The sequence below is a fragment of the Rattus norvegicus genome, chromosome 7 (assembly GCF_021556685.1).
Source record: "Rattus norvegicus strain SHRSP/BbbUtx chromosome 7, alternate assembly SHRSP_T2T, whole genome shotgun sequence".
Taxonomy (NCBI): domain Eukaryota; kingdom Metazoa; phylum Chordata; class Mammalia; order Rodentia; family Muridae; genus Rattus; species Rattus norvegicus.
The window spans coordinates 118,924,229-118,942,120 of record NC_141540.1 but is presented as its reverse complement, the minus strand read 5'-3'; the positions used below and the strand labels follow the sequence as shown (position 1 = coordinate 118,942,120).

Here is a 17,892-nt window from a genome sequence, read left to right as displayed (position 1 = left end):
TTATTTTGACTTGTGCTTCTGCAGTGTTGAGTAGCACCCCAGGTTTCTCCTGAAAGAATTCCGGCTTAGCACCTTCCCACACTGTCTCCAGACATTGCCAGTTGTGTTCTATTACAGGGGGAAGGGAGTTGTCCCTGCTGTAGATAGCAGCCATTGTCGTGGGGCTACACAGCTGGTGTGTGGTAGAGCTGCGCTCAACCCTTGGCTAGGATTCATCAGAGTCTGTGCTTCTGGGGCCTCAGCCTAATGTAGTCTATGCTGAGACTGAAGCTGCTCTTTGAAGGCTTCAGTACTAGCTGGGGCACACAGTCTGGACTGTTGGCACCTTTTCAGTGGTGCTCTCCTGGCCTGTGTTGCCTGCCTCTCCTGTGAAGCCTGTGTACTTCCTAAGGCTGCTGAAGCAACTCTTGAAATTTCCCAGAAAAATACAGTAAAACCCAAAGCACAATGTACATGCTGCCCTCGGAAGGCTTCTGGCCTTATGCCCCTTTCCGCCTCCCATCGGTGCCCAGCTTCCAGCACAGCAGCCCGCAGATGCTTTGCTGCAGGATGCATGGAAGGGGGGACACTGCCTGCCACTCAGGTCTGACCAATGGAAGTAGTTGTGCCATGTCTGTGCCGGGGGTCGGGTGGTGGCACCCACTCTGTTTTGCCCTCTTACAGCATGTGTGTGCTGGTCTTAGGACAAAGGAAGCTCCATCCTGTTCCTCAGTGGCAGCTGCTAACCATGTGGGCTAGAGAGAGGGAGGCCAGTATGCCTGCTGCTTTGTCTGTGTTGTTCTGGGACCTCCTGCAATGGAAGTGGGCCTTGTGATACTGAGAATGTATTTGGAAAAGGTTAGAGCAATGCATGCAGTTATAGAAAACATGGTGTTCTGAAAAGACAAGAAAAAGCAGAAATAACTTACCTTATGGCTACAAAGAAATGTTAGTTAACATGGAGTGGTGAGTATAAAAAGGACTTTTGCTTGTGTTCCTCTTTAAAGACAACAGCATTCTGTGGCCAGCCGTGACATCATCCCCTCAGCTGTCCCTTGTCAGCTTGTTTTTGTCTTAATGGCCGGCTTCGATCTGCAGCCCCTCAGAGAGTGTCTTGCCAGTACTTGCTGCGTCTGTCCCTTGTCCCTTGCCTCTCGGAATGGTGTTCACACCAGGGGTCTCGTGTCCCTTTAGCAGTTCCGAGAGTCTATTTCCCCCAAGTAACTCGTGACGGGTCTCTGCGTCTTCCAGGTGGACTATAAGGCCGATGAGTGGCTGATGAAGAACATGGACCCTCTGAACGACAACATTGCCACCCTGCTTCACCAGTCCTCAGACAAGTTTGTCTCTGAGCTGTGGAAGGATGGTACGCCCTTTGCCCTCCAGCCCTGCCTCACACTGGGCCTGTCCTCCTCCCAGTCTGCAGAGGACCCAGCCACCACACAAAGGACCATGACATTGGTCAGGTGTCTTTTGCCCTCTGTGACTGTCACAAGAAAGATGTGTCAGGACTGAAAGGGACAGTTTGCCCCACACAGCACCATAGCCATCTCCTCCAGGGCAGAGGCTCCCTAGGCTTTGCAGGTTCTCTGGCCAAGCGGCCAGGCACCTTCCATAGGCGGCCCCAGCCTTAAGCATACAGGCCTACAACCCCCAAGCCTCCCTGTACTTTTCCCTCTCCTCCTTAGGACACTGGTTGCCTTGAAGCCTGTTCTTTTTCTGTCTCTCATCTTCCCCTCTCCTCTGCCTGGGTCTTGCTTTAACCTCTCTGTTGCAGAGATGCAGAGCACTCAGAGAGCCTATTTCTATCGCCGCTTTCCCATTCTCCACCTAGAATCAGGTGACTGGCTGCCTGCACTGGGTCTCTTGTGTGCCATACCCAGGGCTGTGTACGTTTTGCACGTTTCTGTCTTATTTTCCTTACCCCACGGCTCCTCCTGCCTGGCTGTGCCTGTTTCCTGTGCTGCCCTGGTCTCCTGTCCTCTGTATGCCTGTCCCAGGCCTCCAATAAGTTTCACACACAGGGAAAACCATGGAAAAACTGGCTTCCTTAGAGCTCCCCCTAGAGGCCGCCTTCTGTGTGCACAGCTGTGTGTCTTGCATGAGGTTCAGGTACAGTGTGTGCTGCTGTGTGTCAAGTGGAAGGGCGGCTGTACGATCCTTCAGCAGTTATTCAGAGAGCACTGCCATGTGTGTAGGTCAGCAGCAGGATATGTACAGGGGCCAGTCGCCATGGGGCCACATGCTCCTTCCTCTCTAGGACCCAAGTGTTTCCTCCAGCCACTCACCCCCGGGCTTTGGAGGCCAGTTCAATAGGCCCCATGGCAGGGTCCTGAAGTCAGTGGCTCGCAAGCTCCACTGTGGCTTTCATTTTAAGCTACATTTCAGTTTTTAAAAAATTGTCCTCATATAAGAACGAGCCCCCTGGTGAACAGGAGTAGGAACTAGGCTTGGCTGCAGAACCCATAACCTGTTCCTAGTGATTGTAGCCTTCGGATTTAGCACTAGCTATGTTGATATCAGTGGCTGTTGCTTGGATTTGTTGATTGCTTTTGTTGTTACCTTGGAGAAACAGCTCACTTCACTGAACATGTCTTTTGGGGTTGGTCTAGAGACTAGAGACCTGTGGGCGGCACCCACGTACCATGTAATACTGTATCAGTGCTCCAGGAAGATCCTTAGGGCAGCACTGGGTTTTCAGAATTGTCTCTAATGCTACCATGGGCTGCCCTGGTTCCTGCTTTAGAGGTCTGTGCTGGGGGAGGTTTACCTTGGGAATCAGCTCTGGAGGGGCTTCCCAAGCTGGCCAGGGTAGGGGACATGAGCATAGGGTCAGCCTTGGTGATGAACTAGAGATGTGCCCCTGTTCTTTCCTGCCGTGGAAAAGGATGTGCCTCCTCCCCAGGTCAGGTCTGCCCTAACCAGAGACCCTTGCAAGTCTTAGCTCAGAGCAGAAGGGTCCTGCAGCTCCACACAGGCTCTTTGTCTTGATGCTGTGTCTCCTGTGCCCCTGACCCTCCAGTGTGGCGTCGGCACTCACAGGCTTTGTTCTTCACAGTGGATCGAATCATTGGCTTGGACCAGGTGGCTGGAATGTCTGAGACAGCGCTACCCGGTGCCTTCAAGACTCGGAAGGGCATGTTCCGTACTGTGGGGCAGCTGTACAAGGAGCAGCTGGCCAAGCTCATGGCCACACTGAGGAATACCAACCCCAACTTTGTCCGCTGCATCATTCCCAACCACGAGAAGAAGGTGCGGATGCTCGACTGTGCCCCTAGCAGCAGGGCTCACCTACCCTTTACTCACGCGCCCCTGGTACAGTAGTGAGGTTGCTTACATGGACTTTACTCTCCAGGCCGGCAAACTGGACCCACACCTGGTGCTGGACCAGTTACGCTGCAATGGCGTCCTTGAAGGCATCCGAATCTGCCGCCAGGGCTTTCCCAACAGAGTGGTCTTCCAGGAGTTCCGGCAGAGGTGAGCTGGCCTAGGCCCTTTGTTTGGCCCAAGCTACACGTGCCGGAAGTCTCAGGTGCCTTGTTTCCTGAAGAGACCTTCAGCCGGGCCTGTGTCCACATGTTTGAACGCACAGTCTCTGGATCCTTCCTCTGTGCCCTGTGGGGAGATGGTTCTTAGTTCGGTACCACCACGTCTCACTGACTTCTCTGTTACTGTGATAAAATACCATGGCCAAGGCAACTTAAAGAAGGAGAGGTTTGCTTGGGGCCTATAGTTTCAGAGTAAGAATGCATCACCATCAGGGCAGCGGTAGCAGGCCGGTACCGCCGATGGAAGCTGAGAGCTCACATCTCTAACTAAACAGAAAGCAGAACAAACTCAATGGCACCAAGTCTTTTTTTTTTTTTTTTTTTTCCTCTCTCTTTTTTTCGGAGCTGGGGACCGAACCCAGGGCCTTGTGCTTGCTAGGCAAGCGCTCTACCACTGAGCTAAATCCCCAACCCCGGCACCAAGTCTTTAAGCTCTCAAAGCCCATCTCCAGTGACACTTCTTCTCACAAGGTCACACTTCCTAAGCCTTCCAAACAGGGCCACCAATGGAGACCTTAAATTCAAATGTCTGAGAATCAATTCAGCACACCCACGTATGTGAGGAGAGTTGCCCCATCTTGTCACCAGAAGGAACATTGTGTGGGGCTTCATTTCCAGGGACGATGATGGGTGGGTGCAAAGGGAGCAGCCAGAGACACACGCTCACCAAAGAGACTATGGAGCAGGGCTGGAAGGTGCTGTAGCTTCCTGCTGTGTTGCAGGAGCTCGTGCCTTGGGCTTAGTCTGTCTAGTGATGTTGAGTGCTGATTGCTACCACAATGCTGCTATCTATTCCTTGGGCTGATATGTGGTGCCCAGAGGACCTGGGAGCATGCCTGTCCTGGATCCCAGATGAGGGCTCTCTGGTTAGGCAGGAACAGGTTCAGCCGGTAGCTTATTCCTGGTGTCAGAAATGTTCCAGTGTTCTTTCCAAGCTCACTCCCTTTTAGCCAGGAAGGAGCAGGGTGTGACTGGGGTGGGGTTCCTTCTCTGGGAGACTCAGTGGTCTGCTACTCTAGAAGGGTGGCTGGCCTTAGGTTTTGATTAAGGTGTAGTCCGTGCAGAAGTGAAGCGTGGATAGAATGACTAACTTCTCTCTCCTTCCTCAGGTATGAGATCCTCACACCTAACTCCATTCCGAAGGGCTTCATGGATGGGAAGCAGGCATGTGTGCTCATGGTGAGTCCTGCTGCAATTCCCTAGAGTGGCCACCTTTGGCTGTTGGGTCACAGCTGCTCATGTGACGAGTGTCCATTGGTCATTTTGACCTGAAGATGCCTGTGCTATGTGGTCTCTGCTGTGCTTAGGTTCTGATTTTTCTTAGTTTCCTGAGAGGCTACCCTCAGAGGCCTCAAGGTAGTCAGGGATATGTGGGAGCCAGTATGGTCCCCAAGGACGAGGCCAAAGGAGATAGGATTCTGACAGGAGTGGCTCTGTTCTATTCAGGGAACAAGTCTACTGCTCTCCTGGCTTTTTTTTTCTTTGGCCTTTGTATTCAGTGAGTCCACAGGCAGCTGGCTGTGAGTGGTCCAGGGATTGACCCGACATCAGGACTTTCTTCCCTACACCTCCTGCCGTAGCTCGATGAGAGGTGCACACTCTGGGTTCTGGTTTAGTCACCAGTGGTCCCCGTGCCATAGCCTCACTGGGGCTCAGCCCACCATGGGCCCTTTCCTGGGCTTCCTATGCAGCTTCCTGTTCCCAGCCTGGCCTCTGAGGGGCCACTGCTTGCTGTCTCGAGTTATGGAGGCAGGGCTGCTGATATGAAGAGTTATAAGAAGAAACAGCTCAGCACTTCTCTTGTAGATTAAGTTTATGTTTGGTGGTTTTGAGATTGAGATAGGGAAGGACGTGGGGTGGGGGGGTGCTGCCTGCTCTCCAAATGCTTGTCAGCCAGTGTGGGAGGGGAGGGCAGGGTTGGGAAGTCTCCTCTGGGATCTGGATTACCTCTTCTCCATGGACCCTTACCCACTTTCTTGTGGCGTGGGCTATGTGCCTTCTACAGGGACCAGAGTTCTCTCCCTGGCTCTTCAGGAAAGATGGGTAAGACTATTCCTAGGTCTTGTCACATTGTAAGAGAGCTAGGGACACGGCAGGAGACAGGCCCATACCCATTCCTACTTTCCTGACTTTCTACCAGGAGTTCTTGACAGACTGGTCTGGTCTTCCAGAATGCACATAGACTACTCATTGACAGTGCCAGTGGGAGCTTATTCTAAATCCCTCCCAGACAGTCAGACAGGCTGGCTGGCTGGCACACATATCTACTTGTGTTAGTTACTTTCTCATTGTGGGACCATGTACTTGACAAAAGGCAACTTCAGGGAAGAGAGGGATTGTTTGGACTCCCATTTCGAGGGTAGAGTCTTATCATGAGGGACATGAGGGTGTGGTGGGAAGACAGGGAGGCAGCTGCTCCCGTGGCGTCTGCATGGGCAGGAGAAATGAGTGGCACTCAACTGCCTTCTCCTTTTGCCCAGTTTATCCAGTTCAGGACTCCAGTCTATAGCATGGTGACACCTATCCCTCCTTGGGGAAACTCTGGAGACTTCCCGAGGCATGTCTCCTGACTGATTTTTAAATCCAGTCAGTTGACAGCAGAGAACACCCTGCCACTCGGGCTTTCTGAGCAAGCTGCTGCCCTGGCTGGAGTTACCCAAGTTTGTCATGATGACTAAAACTTGCTTGGAGCTCACTGGTGCTTTGGCCCTGTGCTGAGTCTTCTGACATTCTCTTGGGTAGGGCTCGTGGCCTTGCTGGGAAAGACAGTGTCATTTGCTTTGTGTCTATTTTTCTTTTTAAACTGAAGCATCACCCCCATATAGTTGAGAGACATGGCCTCAAGAGAGGATACAAGCCAGGGTCTCCAGGTGGTGCTGGGTCCTGAAGCCCTTGAAGGCCCTTGGTACCAGTGAACTTCAGGTGGAGGCTTCCAGGTTGAGCATTTGTGGAGTATGACTCCAGGTGCAGAGGCAGGAGGTAGACGAGGTCTCTGAAGAGCCCTGTGTTTCTTTGACAGTCTGGTTTGTCACCTTGCTCTGTGTTACTCCTTCTCTTAGTGCTCCTGAACCCATGCCCTCTGGTCCTGGGGCAGAAGGCTCCTGCAGGAGGTGCAGCCCCTCCTGAACCCCTGGATGACTGGGCTGAGGCAAGTCCTGGCCTTTTCTCCCGCTGTGCAGAGTGGCACAGAGTGGTCTGCTTTGCTCTCTCTAGATCAAAGCCTTGGAGCTTGACAGCAACCTGTACCGCATCGGCCAGAGCAAAGTGTTCTTCCGGGCCGGAGTCCTAGCTCACCTGGAGGAAGAGCGGGACCTGAAGATCACTGATGTCATCATTGGCTTCCAGGCCTGCTGCAGAGGCTACCTGGCCAGGAAGTAAGTGGCAGGGACCCTTAACCCACACCTCTCACATGTTCCTGCTCTGAGGACAGTATGGTCAGCTGTGGTTGAAGGCCTCTGGGAGTTGAAGGCCTGTCTAGAGGGGTGTCTGGGAGTCAGCCAAATGAGCTTTGACTGTCCCAGGTGTCTGCTTATTTAATCCAGACTTTTCACCATGTGGGGATGGCACCAGGCCTGTCTGTGCCTGTCATACTCCATGGAGGCATCCTGAGCTCACCATGCTCAGATTCCCCTGCCGCAGCAGGCAGACATGCTCCAGGACAGTCCCAGTGTGAGCTTTGAGCCTAAAAATGAGCAAGAGCTTGTGTTGGGCGCCCACGCCTTACACCCACCTTTGTAGCACACCGGCTGCCAGTGCTGTGCACCAGCAGCAGCTCAGGCGGGGAGGCAGCAGGGCTGGATAGTCAAGCCCAAGTGCCCTGGGCACAGATGGATCATGACTAAGGTCATAAGGTCATAAGGTTGTAAGGTTACAGTTGGATCTTGCACCGAGTGGGAGTCTTGTCACTGGTTCTCGTAGGTCCTTTATGCCTGAGAGCACCTCAGTGGAGGGCAGTGGCTGAATGACCTGAGCCCTTGTCGTTCATTGTGTGTTCAGTGTTTCGTGAGTCAGGGTTGTTGGTGTGTGCTTCCCTCATCCCTGAGTTGCTGACTGAGCTCTTCATCTCCAGGGCCTTTGCCAAGAGGCAGCAGCAGCTGACTGCCATGAAGGTCCTACAGAGGAACTGTGCTGCATACCTCAGACTCCGCAACTGGCAGTGGTGGAGGCTCTTCACCAAGGTGGGCTCTCCACAGGCCGCTCAGCCTCCTCTGCTCGTGGTGCTTGCTCACATCACAAGCCTTTCCTGTAGCTCCACAGTGCTCAGTGGTGTGAGCCTAACCTGGTGCTGGGAGTGCCTGCCAGCAGCTCCGCCTGTTTGCTGTGGATGGCAGTGTCCGGGCTGGGCAAAACCAGAGCAGCTCCTGTTGGCGAGGGCTTGCCTTTCCTACACATGGGCCCTGTGGCAGAGACTAGCCTCTTGTGGTACCCCATGGCAGCTAGCTGCTGGGAACTTCTCCTGTATACCTTGTGTCTTTAAAATGCCTTTTGCAAGCTGGGCATGGTGGCATATGCCTTAATTTCAGCCCTCAGGAGGCAGAGGCAGGTGGATATCTGTGTCTACGTAGTGAATTAGGCCAGCTAGGACTACCCAGAGACCCTGTTGCAAAAAAAGTTCCTTTGCAACTTGTTCTGTCAATTTTAGTTTATAATGTATAACGTATGCTAAATGCCAAAAACATTAGAAAGGTCATAGAACCTCAATCATGGGCCCTTCACTCTGAGCCAACGCCATGATGTTTCTGTATTCTCATGTGCAGTAAGTCTCAGCTATGGAAACTGCATTTTTACGTAGCCAAGCGCTGACTTGTGTACATAGTCTTGTCTTTTGCACTTTGTATTTAGAATTCCCATCAGCATCAGTTTTTAGGAGCTGTTGCCTAGAGGATGGACGGGTCATTCCTAAGTCTTGGGCCTATAGACAGTGTGTCATGGACGTCTTTATGTTGTACAGTCTGACTTCTAGGAAGGTTGCACCTACTTGTACCCTCTCCCCAGAGAGCAGGTCTGGTTGCTGCTCACCTCTGGAGCTTACATTCCAGAGGCTTCTAGGGGTGAGCAGCTGGCCTTAACTCTGCCCCTGTCTTCTCTCCCAGGTCAAGCCCCTGCTGAACTCAATAAGGCATGAGGATGAGCTTTTAGCCAAGGAGGCGGAACTGACAAAAGTTCGAGAGAAGCATCTGGCTGCAGAGAACAGGCTGACAGAGATGGAGACTATGCAGTCTCAGGTAGGTGTCAGTCTTACCCGTCAATCCCAGCTGCTCTCAGTGCTGCCCCTATTGGACACTAGCAGGCTGGCTGGTTTTGCAGCTTAGAAAACACTTGCAGTCCAGTGGGAGAGCAGTAGTCAGCGGGGAGACTGAGCCATAATCCCACCCTGGGGCCCTGTTGCTGTGACAGTGGACCTAGGATAAGTAACTTAAGGGGGATGAAGAGATTGGGCCTGCGGTCACTGGCCCCTGTTGAGGCGGAATGCCACCACTGAGTGTGGTAGAGCAGAGCTACTCACTTCTTTGTGCCAAGGAAGCAGAGGGAAAGAAGGGTCTTTATTCCCTGCGCCATGGCCCCGCTTCTAAAGTTCTCAGCAGCAAACAGTGCCAGCCACTGGTAACCAAGCCTTTCGTGCCTGCCTTGGGGGACATTTCTTATCTGGACTACGAGGAGGCCGCAGGGAGCTTAGTCTTTGTACGTGTTCTTTGCAGCTCATGGCAGAGAAGTTGCAGCTTCAGGAGCAGCTGCAGGCGGAAACAGAGTTGTGTGCCGAGGCTGAGGAGCTCCGGGCCCGCCTGACAGCGAAGAAGCAGGAGTTGGAGGAGATCTGCCATGACCTGGAGGCCAGGGTAGAGGAGGAGGAGGAGCGCTGCCAGTATCTGCAGGCAGAGAAGAAGAAGATGCAGCAGAACATCCAGGTACCGCCTGCGCCTGCGCCTGCCGGGCAGGGCGGGGCACAGGCCTGTGAGGGGTCAGCTGGGGGCACCCAGTGGCACAAGACAGACACACAGATCAGTTGTCACAGCAGCCTTCTTTGTCCACCTGGGCATCTCTGTGGAGGCTGTTGGTGACAGTCGCCCAATGTCCACGACTCACATCTCCATGAGTCTTACCAGCTGAACATTGAATAGGCCACCGAGCTTCTCTCTTTGGTCCTTCCTCCATCAGCCTCAGCACAGGCCTCTTTGTGGCATGCTGGCTCAAGCAACCCTGGGAATGCTATGTCAGTCATGTGCCCCAGTTCTCATACAGGTTTCCTGAGTAGGAGCCAGAAGTACATGTGTGCGCGTGTACATGTCTGTGTGTCTGTGTGTCCTCTGCCCTTCTCACATCTCCTCTCCCTTTAGGAACTCGAGGAGCAGCTGGAGGAGGAGGAGAGTGCCCGGCAGAAGCTGCAGCTTGAGAAGGTGACCACTGAGGCCAAGCTGAAGAAACTGGAGGAGGACCAGATCATCATGGAGGATCAGAACTGCAAACTGGCCAAGGTGGGGCCTGCTGTTCCGTGCAGTTATGGATGCAGTAGGGCAGGCCCAGACAGGCCTACCTGCCTGTTCACCCGCAGTGCCATGGCTCCGTCCAGTGGCAAACACTTCTCCCAGGGCACACAAGGCCTCTGGACACCAGCACCTCTCGTGAATGAGAAGGCTGGGCCAGAGGCTTCCTGTTTCTCCTTGGTAACGGTCTTTCCCAGTCTTTAGGACTGAGGAAATACCAGATGATAGCCTCTTAATAGGGCTAGGGGTGGGGCTATTTGTTCTTTCCCTAAGCTAGTTGATACCTAGACGTCTTTTGTACCTGACCCCAGGGAGGTCTTGGATACCTACATTTGTAGTGTCTAAGGATATGTATTTACCCAGAAGTCCCAGGTCAGACCTTTAAGGCTCTGCCTTACCCTTGATCCATATAGATCTCTGGTTGAGCCTTCTTTTGGAAGACCTAAAGTATGTGCTCAGCCAACGCCGAACTCTGACATCCTTCCCCCACTTGCAGGAGAAGAAGCTGCTGGAAGACAGAGTAGCTGAATTTACTACAAACCTCATGGAAGAGGAGGAGAAGTCCAAGAGCCTGGCCAAACTCAAGAACAAGCACGAGGCGATGATCACCGACCTGGAAGGTGAGGTGCTGACCATGAGCGTCCTGCCCATCCAGAGCGCCGAGCCACGTGCTGCTCATAGGCAAGCCCGGCTCAGCCCGGGGTGAAGCCATCAGGCTGTAGGGACACTATCTGGTTCTCCTGGGAGTCAGGGCTGCAGACTCATTGCTGCATGGCTGGCTGGGTGCCTGTGTGAGGAGTGATAAGCAGGAAACTTTGATATGGCATGTGTCGGACACAGCCATTCTAGAAGCTGTTGAGCTTTTGACAGCTGTGAAGGGAAGAAGGAAGGAGACGAAAGCTCCAGGTGCTGTGTTGCCATGGGGACACAGACGCCTTGGTTCCGCTTCATCTTCGAGTTGGAAGTGGACGTGTCCATGGTTAAGCTGCCCATGTGTCCTACAAGAGCATAGTGCTTGGCTTTACAGGAGTAGTTAAGGCTCTGTGTCTCTTCCTGGCAGAGCGCCTTCGTAGGGAGGAGAAGCAAAGGCAGGAGTTGGAGAAGACCCGCCGCAAGCTAGAGGGAGACTCCACAGACCTCAGCGACCAGATTGCTGAGCTCCAGGCGCAGATCGCAGAGCTCAAGATGCAGCTGGCCAAGAAGGAGGAGGAATTGCAGGCTGCCTTGGCCAGGTGAGGCTCAGCTCCTAGCCAGTGTCACATGTGCAGGGGCTTCCTGCCCCATTCTCGGTGCTGCAGTAAGCCGTGAGCGTGTTCTCTGCTTCTGTCTCAGAGCCTATGGCAAGATATGTCTGCTCCACAGACAGTGTGCTCCGGAGTGTTTAATCTTCACAAAAGCCATCTACTGCCCATTCTCTGTACTCCCCGCTCCCACTCTCTGTAGTCCTCCCTCCTCCCCTCCCCACTCTCTGTAGTCCTCCCTCCTCCCCTCCCCACTCTCTGTAGTCCTCCCTCCTCCCCTCCCCACTCTCTGTAGTCCTCCCTCCTCCCCTCCCCACTCTCTGTAGTCCTCCCTCCTCCCCTCCCCACTCTCTGTAGTCCTCCCTCCTCCCCTCCCCACTCTCTGTAGTCCTCCCTCCTCCCCTCCCCACTCTCTGTAGTCCTCCCTCCTCCCCTCCCCACTCTCTGTAGTCCTCCCTCCTCCCCTCCCCATTCTCTGTAGTCCTCCCTCCTCCCCTCCCCATTCTCTGTAGTGCTCCCTTCCCCTTCCACCCATTCCCTTTCTTACTTCCCCTCTATGGTCTCCTGTCCCCTGCTCTTTCCTTATTTTGTGGCTGTAGGCATATATTAAAAGTAACTTTTTTCTTTTCAATTTTTTTACATTTACCTATGGGGGTGCCGAAGGATAATGTGCCACGCTGTACATTGGAGGTCAGAGGGCATTTGCCTAAGTCAGTTCTCTTCTTCCCTGTGTGGTCCAGGGCTTGACCTTGCACCTGCTGAGCCATTCAGCCCCCTGCATACATTTCTTTTTAAATAGTATCTTTAGATTTACAACAGAAAGTTGTGATTTCTCATTCGTGCCCTGCCCCCCTTGTACAGCCCCTCCCTCCCTCCGTCTGCCACCACCACAGAACAGTGGTTTCAGCTGACTTACCAGCTCCTAGTGACGTAAATTCACAGCACTCACACCCACATGACCTATACTGTTTTATTTCTTTGTATCTTTCCAGTAAACATTTGAAGTTTTATATATTTGAGGCAGTCTTAAATTCTGCTGTATTTCTCTCTTTTTTTTTGGCATTTCTCTTTAATATATATTTTTAAATTTTATTTGTGTGTGTGTGTGTGTGTGTGTGTGTGTGTGTGTGTGTGTGTGTGTGTGTGTCCCCATGTGTCCCCATGTGTCCTGGAGTTACAGAGAATTGTGAGCTGCCATGTAATTGCTGGGAATTGGACTCAGGTCCTTTGGAAGAGCAGCCAGTGTTCTTCTTAACCACTGAACCATCTCTCTGTTGAGCCGTCTCTCTGTTGAGCCGTCTCTCTGTTGAGCCGTCTCTCTGTTGAGCCGTCTCTCTGTTGAGCCGTCTCTCTGTTGAGCCGTCTCTCTGTTGAGCCATGCTATTGTTCTGAAGCATCCTGATGGCTCGGCTTTGCTCAGGTTGCTCCTCAGTCCCTGACTGACTGTACATGGTGCTTTGGCCACGCCTTCCTAAGGCTCTTCTGCGCATTCCTGTTGCTTGGAGGTGAGAGTGGCCTCACACTGATGTCGCTGATCTCTCTGGCAGAGTGGAAGAAGAAGCTGCTCAGAAGAACATGGCCCTGAAGAAGATTCGAGAACTGGAAACTCAGATCTCTGAGCTGCAGGAAGACCTGGAGTCGGAGCGAGCCTGCAGGAACAAAGCTGAGAAGCAGAAACGGGATCTTGGAGAAGAGCTAGAGGCTCTGAAGACAGAGCTGGAGGACACTCTGGACTCCACCGCTGCCCAGCAGGAACTGAGGTGCGCCAGGGCGGGCCGATAGCTGGGGAGGGAAGCCTGACCGCGTGAACCAGGGAGCATGCGTGCTGGTGGTCTCTCAGCAGCTTCTTCACAGTGCAGGTCCTGCTGCAGAACCCCGTGAGATGGAGTGGAGGTTAGGCTGACAAGGCACGAGTCTGCAGTGTACATGCTGGGTTGGGCCTGAGGATGGATAGATGACCAAGGAGGGAGGCCAGTGGTAGGGAATCTGGGAGTCTGGTCATGGTGGCACACACCATAATCCAGCACCTGGGAGATGGAGGCAGAGGGTCAGGAGTTCAGGGTCACTCTTGGCTACAAAGTGAGTTTAAGGCCAGCATGGACTACATAAGAACTTGTCTTAAAGGGTGGGTAGGGGTGCTGTGTGAATGGCTATGTCCCCTTCAGGACTCTGCAGTTAGAGATGGGACAAGGGACAACACCCCCCCTACGAATGTTGCCTCCAGTCTCATGGTGTTCTCTGTCCAGGTCAAAGCGTGAGCAGGAAGTGAGCATCCTGAAGAAGACTCTTGAGGATGAGGCCAAGACCCATGAGGCCCAGATCCAGGAGATGAGGCAGAAGCACTCGCAGGCCGTGGAGGAGCTGGCCGAGCAATTGGAGCAGACTAAGCGGGTATGGGATCTCAGGGAGAGGCGTTCAGGAGTTCAGGGCCCAGATGGGCCTTGTAGCATCTGAACCAGAGGAGGGCAGAGCAGTTGCTGCTTCAGACTTGAGGCTGGGTCCCAGCCTCGTCAGATGACATGGGCAAATAATTCCCACAGTGCCTCAGCTTGTGGGAAGATGTCTTGTGATCATCTGAGGTGAATTGATCATACTGTGAACTATAGTTAATGTTCCATTAACCTGACCAGAAAGCTCAAGGAACAGCCACGACCTTCACCCTGAACCTAAGGAGGCCCCAATGGCCTCTTCTGACTAGGAGGTCCTTTATTACACACTCCCAGCCAACGTTCAGCTGGAGTCTTACAAGGAAACCCTAATGTCCATCCAGGCAGTTGGTTGCTGGTGGCTCCTTCTAGACAAATTCTGCCTCTCTTTGGCTTCCAGCTCATGTTCCTCTGGGTGACTGGACAGTTTCTTCCATGTGGCAGTCTAGAACATTTAGAAGCACACCTCCACCAGCACTGCGTGATCTGTTTTTGTTTGCTCTTTTTTTTTTTTTTTTTTTTTTTTAAGTTAGTGTTTCGCTATATAACCTTGGCTGTCCTAGAACCTACTGCATAGACCAAGTTGGCCTTGACTCACAGGGATCCACCTGCCTCTGCCTCCTGAGTGCTAAGATTGAAGGCACAAGCCACCTCACCTGACACCTTCGTAGTTTTTGGAAGGATGTCACATTATTGCTTTGCACATCACATTTCAAGTCTCAGCGCAGTTTTCCTTGTACTATAGATGTTGCTAAAATCCCTACAGATGACCATGAAACTTCATATACTAGAACATCCCCGCCATCCAGAGAGGGAAAGTCTGCAGTATGCGATCACCTACCCTTAGCACCACCTAGGCTTTCTTTGTCCGGGCGCATGAGTCGGAGGCAGCAGTCCAGAGACTGCTAGAGCCCTCACCTCTTCAGCAACCATACCCAACACTGGGTGCTCACCACACCCTTGTCTCCTCCTCCTCCTCCAGGTAAAAGCTACCCTTGAGAAGGCGAAGCAGACCCTGGAGAATGAGCGGGGAGAGCTGGCCAATGAGGTGAAGGCCTTGCTGCAGGGCAAGGGCGACTCGGAGCACAAGCGCAAGAAGGTGGAGGCGCAGCTGCAAGAACTGCAGGTCAAGTTCAGCGAGGGAGAGCGTGTACGGACCGAGCTGGCTGACAAGGTCTCCAAGCTGCAGGTGAGGCTTCTGCTGGATCCAGGCCAGGGGCGTGCTGCACCGTACGTGTGCTTCTGCATCCTGGCTTCTCAACCAGAAGCCCATGGTTCAGCTCGAGTAGTCCGGCTTTGCAGGAACAGTTCTGAGCACCCACAGTTTCCGCCTCTCTCTTCCCTGCCCAGGTTGAACTGGACAGCGTGACTGGTCTCCTTAACCAGTCGGACAGCAAGTCCAGCAAGCTTACAAAGGACTTCTCTGCGCTGGAGTCCCAGCTCCAGGACACACAGGTGAGGACAGTGTCATGACCCGCAAGCCCCACGAGCCTTAGCTGCCACACCGTGCTTCTTGCTTGCGGACAGACATACCTGATAACACATCCTCTCTCATCCTCTGCTGGGTTTTGGGGTACTCCTGCACCTCCTGAGTGGCCCCTCTGCCCTCTTGAGTAGGAGCTGCTCCAGGAGGAGAACCGGCAGAAGCTGAGCCTCAGCACCAAGCTCAAGCAGATGGAGGATGAGAAAAACTCCTTCAGAGAGCAGCTGGAGGAGGAAGAGGAGGCCAAGCGCAACCTGGAGAAGCAGATCGCCACCCTCCATGCCCAGGTGTGGTGCCCTCTCCCTCCTGGGAAGAGGGAGGTGATGGAATGGGTCCAAAACTAGGTTAGATCCCTGGTCTCCCTTTACGGTACAGCAGGCTTGTCCCAGGTTGTCCTGAAACGGGGTGCCAGTGTGGGTGTTTGCTTCACTTCCCTGTGCTGCCCAGGTGACTGATATGAAGAAGAAGATGGAGGACGGTGTAGGGTGCCTGGAGACAGCAGAGGAGGCAAAGCGGAGGCTTCAGAAGGACCTGGAAGGCCTGAGCCAGCGGCTTGAGGAGAAGGTGGCTGCCTATGATAAGCTGGAGAAGACCAAGACCCGGCTTCAGCAGGAGCTGGATGACCTGCTGGTGGACCTGGACCACCAGCGGCAGAGCGTCTCCAACCTGGAAAAGAAGCAGAAGAAGTTTGACCAGGTATGGCCTCCCTGCCACCTTCTTATGTCCTCTCCCCTCGGCAGAGCAGTGGGGTGGGCACAGCCAGGCCCCCCCAGTCTGCAGCTTCATGAGGGGCGTGGGGAGGAAGTAACCAGAAGGGGATTTAGGAGCAGGTTTTAGACGTTGGCCAGCCCTCCTTCCCCCATGGAGATGCAGACACTGGGGTCAGATGGAATAATAATAAAAAAACAACTGGGTCAACACGTGGTAGACAAATCCAGTCCCTCCGCTGTGACTTAAAACTTCTGTTTGTCTTACACTTAGTCATTTAGTGTGTGTGCATGTATGCATGTGCTGAGGTCAGAGGGCAACTTGCACAAGTCCATCTTCTGTCATTTACCTGTGGAGCCATCTCCTGTCCCCATGTTTTTCCAGATAAAGTTTCATTGTATGTAGCTACACTTGTTTACATGCTGCCACTGGCTCCTAGTGTGATAAGTGGCAGAGCTGAATGGCTGCTTTGAGAGACTACAGCCTACAACCTCTAAGTAATGTTCTTTATGAGAGGCCCAATCTGTGGAGCAGGTGAAGGTGGGCAGAGAACCTAGGAAGGCAGGGAGGTGAGGAATAGTGAGGGTGGGCCCCATAGAACAGGTACAGTGGTGCAGCCATCTTTGGAGAAGGACCACACGTGGGATTTAAGCTTTTGAGCACGGCTTTTCAGGAATGTGGGCATCCTCACTGGGTAACATAAATGAAGGACTGAGCAGAGAGATTGCAGAGATGTTCAGCTGCTAAGAGATGAGTTTCATTCCTATCACCCAGCAGTTCACAGCCACCTGTAACTGTGGCTCTATGAGGTCCAACATACTCTCCTGGCTTCTAGTGACACCAGCACATGCACATGTATGTGTACATGCACGTTTGTGTGTGCATGTGTGTGCACACACAGATGAAAGTCGTTAAAAATTTAAACAAAGATCAAAGTACAGTGTTACAGGAGTCCTTGCCGTCCCGGGAGCCAGCGAGCCCCTGGGTAGCAGCCTTGGGCCTGTTGGTCTGGGTCTGGCCGTAGGGTAGTGGTCTTCAGTCTCAGCCTCACAGCAAGACTTCTTTCCCTAGCTCCTAGCTGAGGAGAAGACCATCTCAGCCAAGTATGCTGAGGAGCGAGACCGAGCTGAGGCTGAGGCCCGTGAGAAGGAGACAAAGGCACTGTCACTGGCCCGGGCACTTGAGGAGGCCATGGAGCAGAAGGCAGAGCTAGAACGGCTCAACAAGCAGTTCCGCACGGAGATGGAGGACCTCATGAGCTCCAAGGATGACGTGGGCAAGAGCGTGAGTGCTGGGCTGGCGTCCTGGGTTCGGGGGAGCCTGGTGTGTGTGGTTGGAGCTCAGGGCCCCTAGCTGTTCGTGTCTGTAACTAACATGGGGCTCTGCTAGGTCCATGAGCTGGAGAAGTCCAAGAGGGCATTGGAGCAGCAGGTTGAGGAGATGAAGACCCAGCTGGAGGAGCTGGAGGATGAGCTTCAGGCCACTGAGGATGCCAAGCTCCGTCTGGAGGTGAACCTGCAGGCCATGAAGGCCCAGTTTGAGCGGGATCTGCAGGGCCGGGATGAACAGAGCGAGGAGAAGAAGAAGCAGCTGGTCAGACAGGTGCGTATGGCCTCCTCGCTATGGGGAGGGACACCAGGGACTGCATCTCTGTCCCCCTGTGCAACACCTGGGCCTCAGAGGGGCTCCTGGACCATTTTCCACTGCCTTGTTTCTCAGACTCTGTCTTAGGGCTCTGCAATTTTACTTTGTACTTTGTCTCGGGTGGCCCCATGGACAGCCCAGAACTGGTCTGAGCTCACCTGAACTCAGTGCTCAGCAGTGAGCGCTAAGCATGAGCCCTGCTGTTCCTCAGGTGCGGGAGATGGAGGCGGAGCTGGAGGATGAGAGGAAGCAGCGGTCCATTGCCATGGCTGCTCGCAAGAAACTAGAGATGGATCTGAAGGACCTGGAGGCTCACATAGACACAGCCAACAAGAACCGGGAGGAGGCCATCAAACAGCTACGGAAGCTTCAGGTGAGGCA

The 17,892-nt window shown here is 53.4% G+C and overlaps 1 protein-coding gene across 2 annotated transcripts in view; it reads left to right on the top strand.

Moving 5' to 3' along the window:
* The window catches only part of Myh9 (myosin, heavy chain 9), an 80,752-nt gene that overhangs the window by 56,914 nt on the left and 5,946 nt on the right, over window positions 1-17,892 (top strand). For both annotated transcript variants that reach the window (NM_001305877.2, NM_013194.2), the window contains 20 exon segments: window positions 1,231-1,345; window positions 3,038-3,231; window positions 3,335-3,456; window positions 4,637-4,706; window positions 6,741-6,901; window positions 7,597-7,705; window positions 8,621-8,752; window positions 9,227-9,433; window positions 9,863-10,000; window positions 10,506-10,629; window positions 11,070-11,241; window positions 12,798-13,010; window positions 13,497-13,641; window positions 14,659-14,865; window positions 15,027-15,131; window positions 15,294-15,446; window positions 15,607-15,855; window positions 16,939-17,151; window positions 17,257-17,469; window positions 17,723-17,884. In NM_001305877.2, coding sequence (NP_001292806.1) covers window positions 1,231-1,345; window positions 3,038-3,231; window positions 3,335-3,456; window positions 4,637-4,706; window positions 6,741-6,901; window positions 7,597-7,705; window positions 8,621-8,752; window positions 9,227-9,433; window positions 9,863-10,000; window positions 10,506-10,629; window positions 11,070-11,241; window positions 12,798-13,010; window positions 13,497-13,641; window positions 14,659-14,865; window positions 15,027-15,131; window positions 15,294-15,446; window positions 15,607-15,855; window positions 16,939-17,151; window positions 17,257-17,469; window positions 17,723-17,884 — 3,204 coding nt within the window.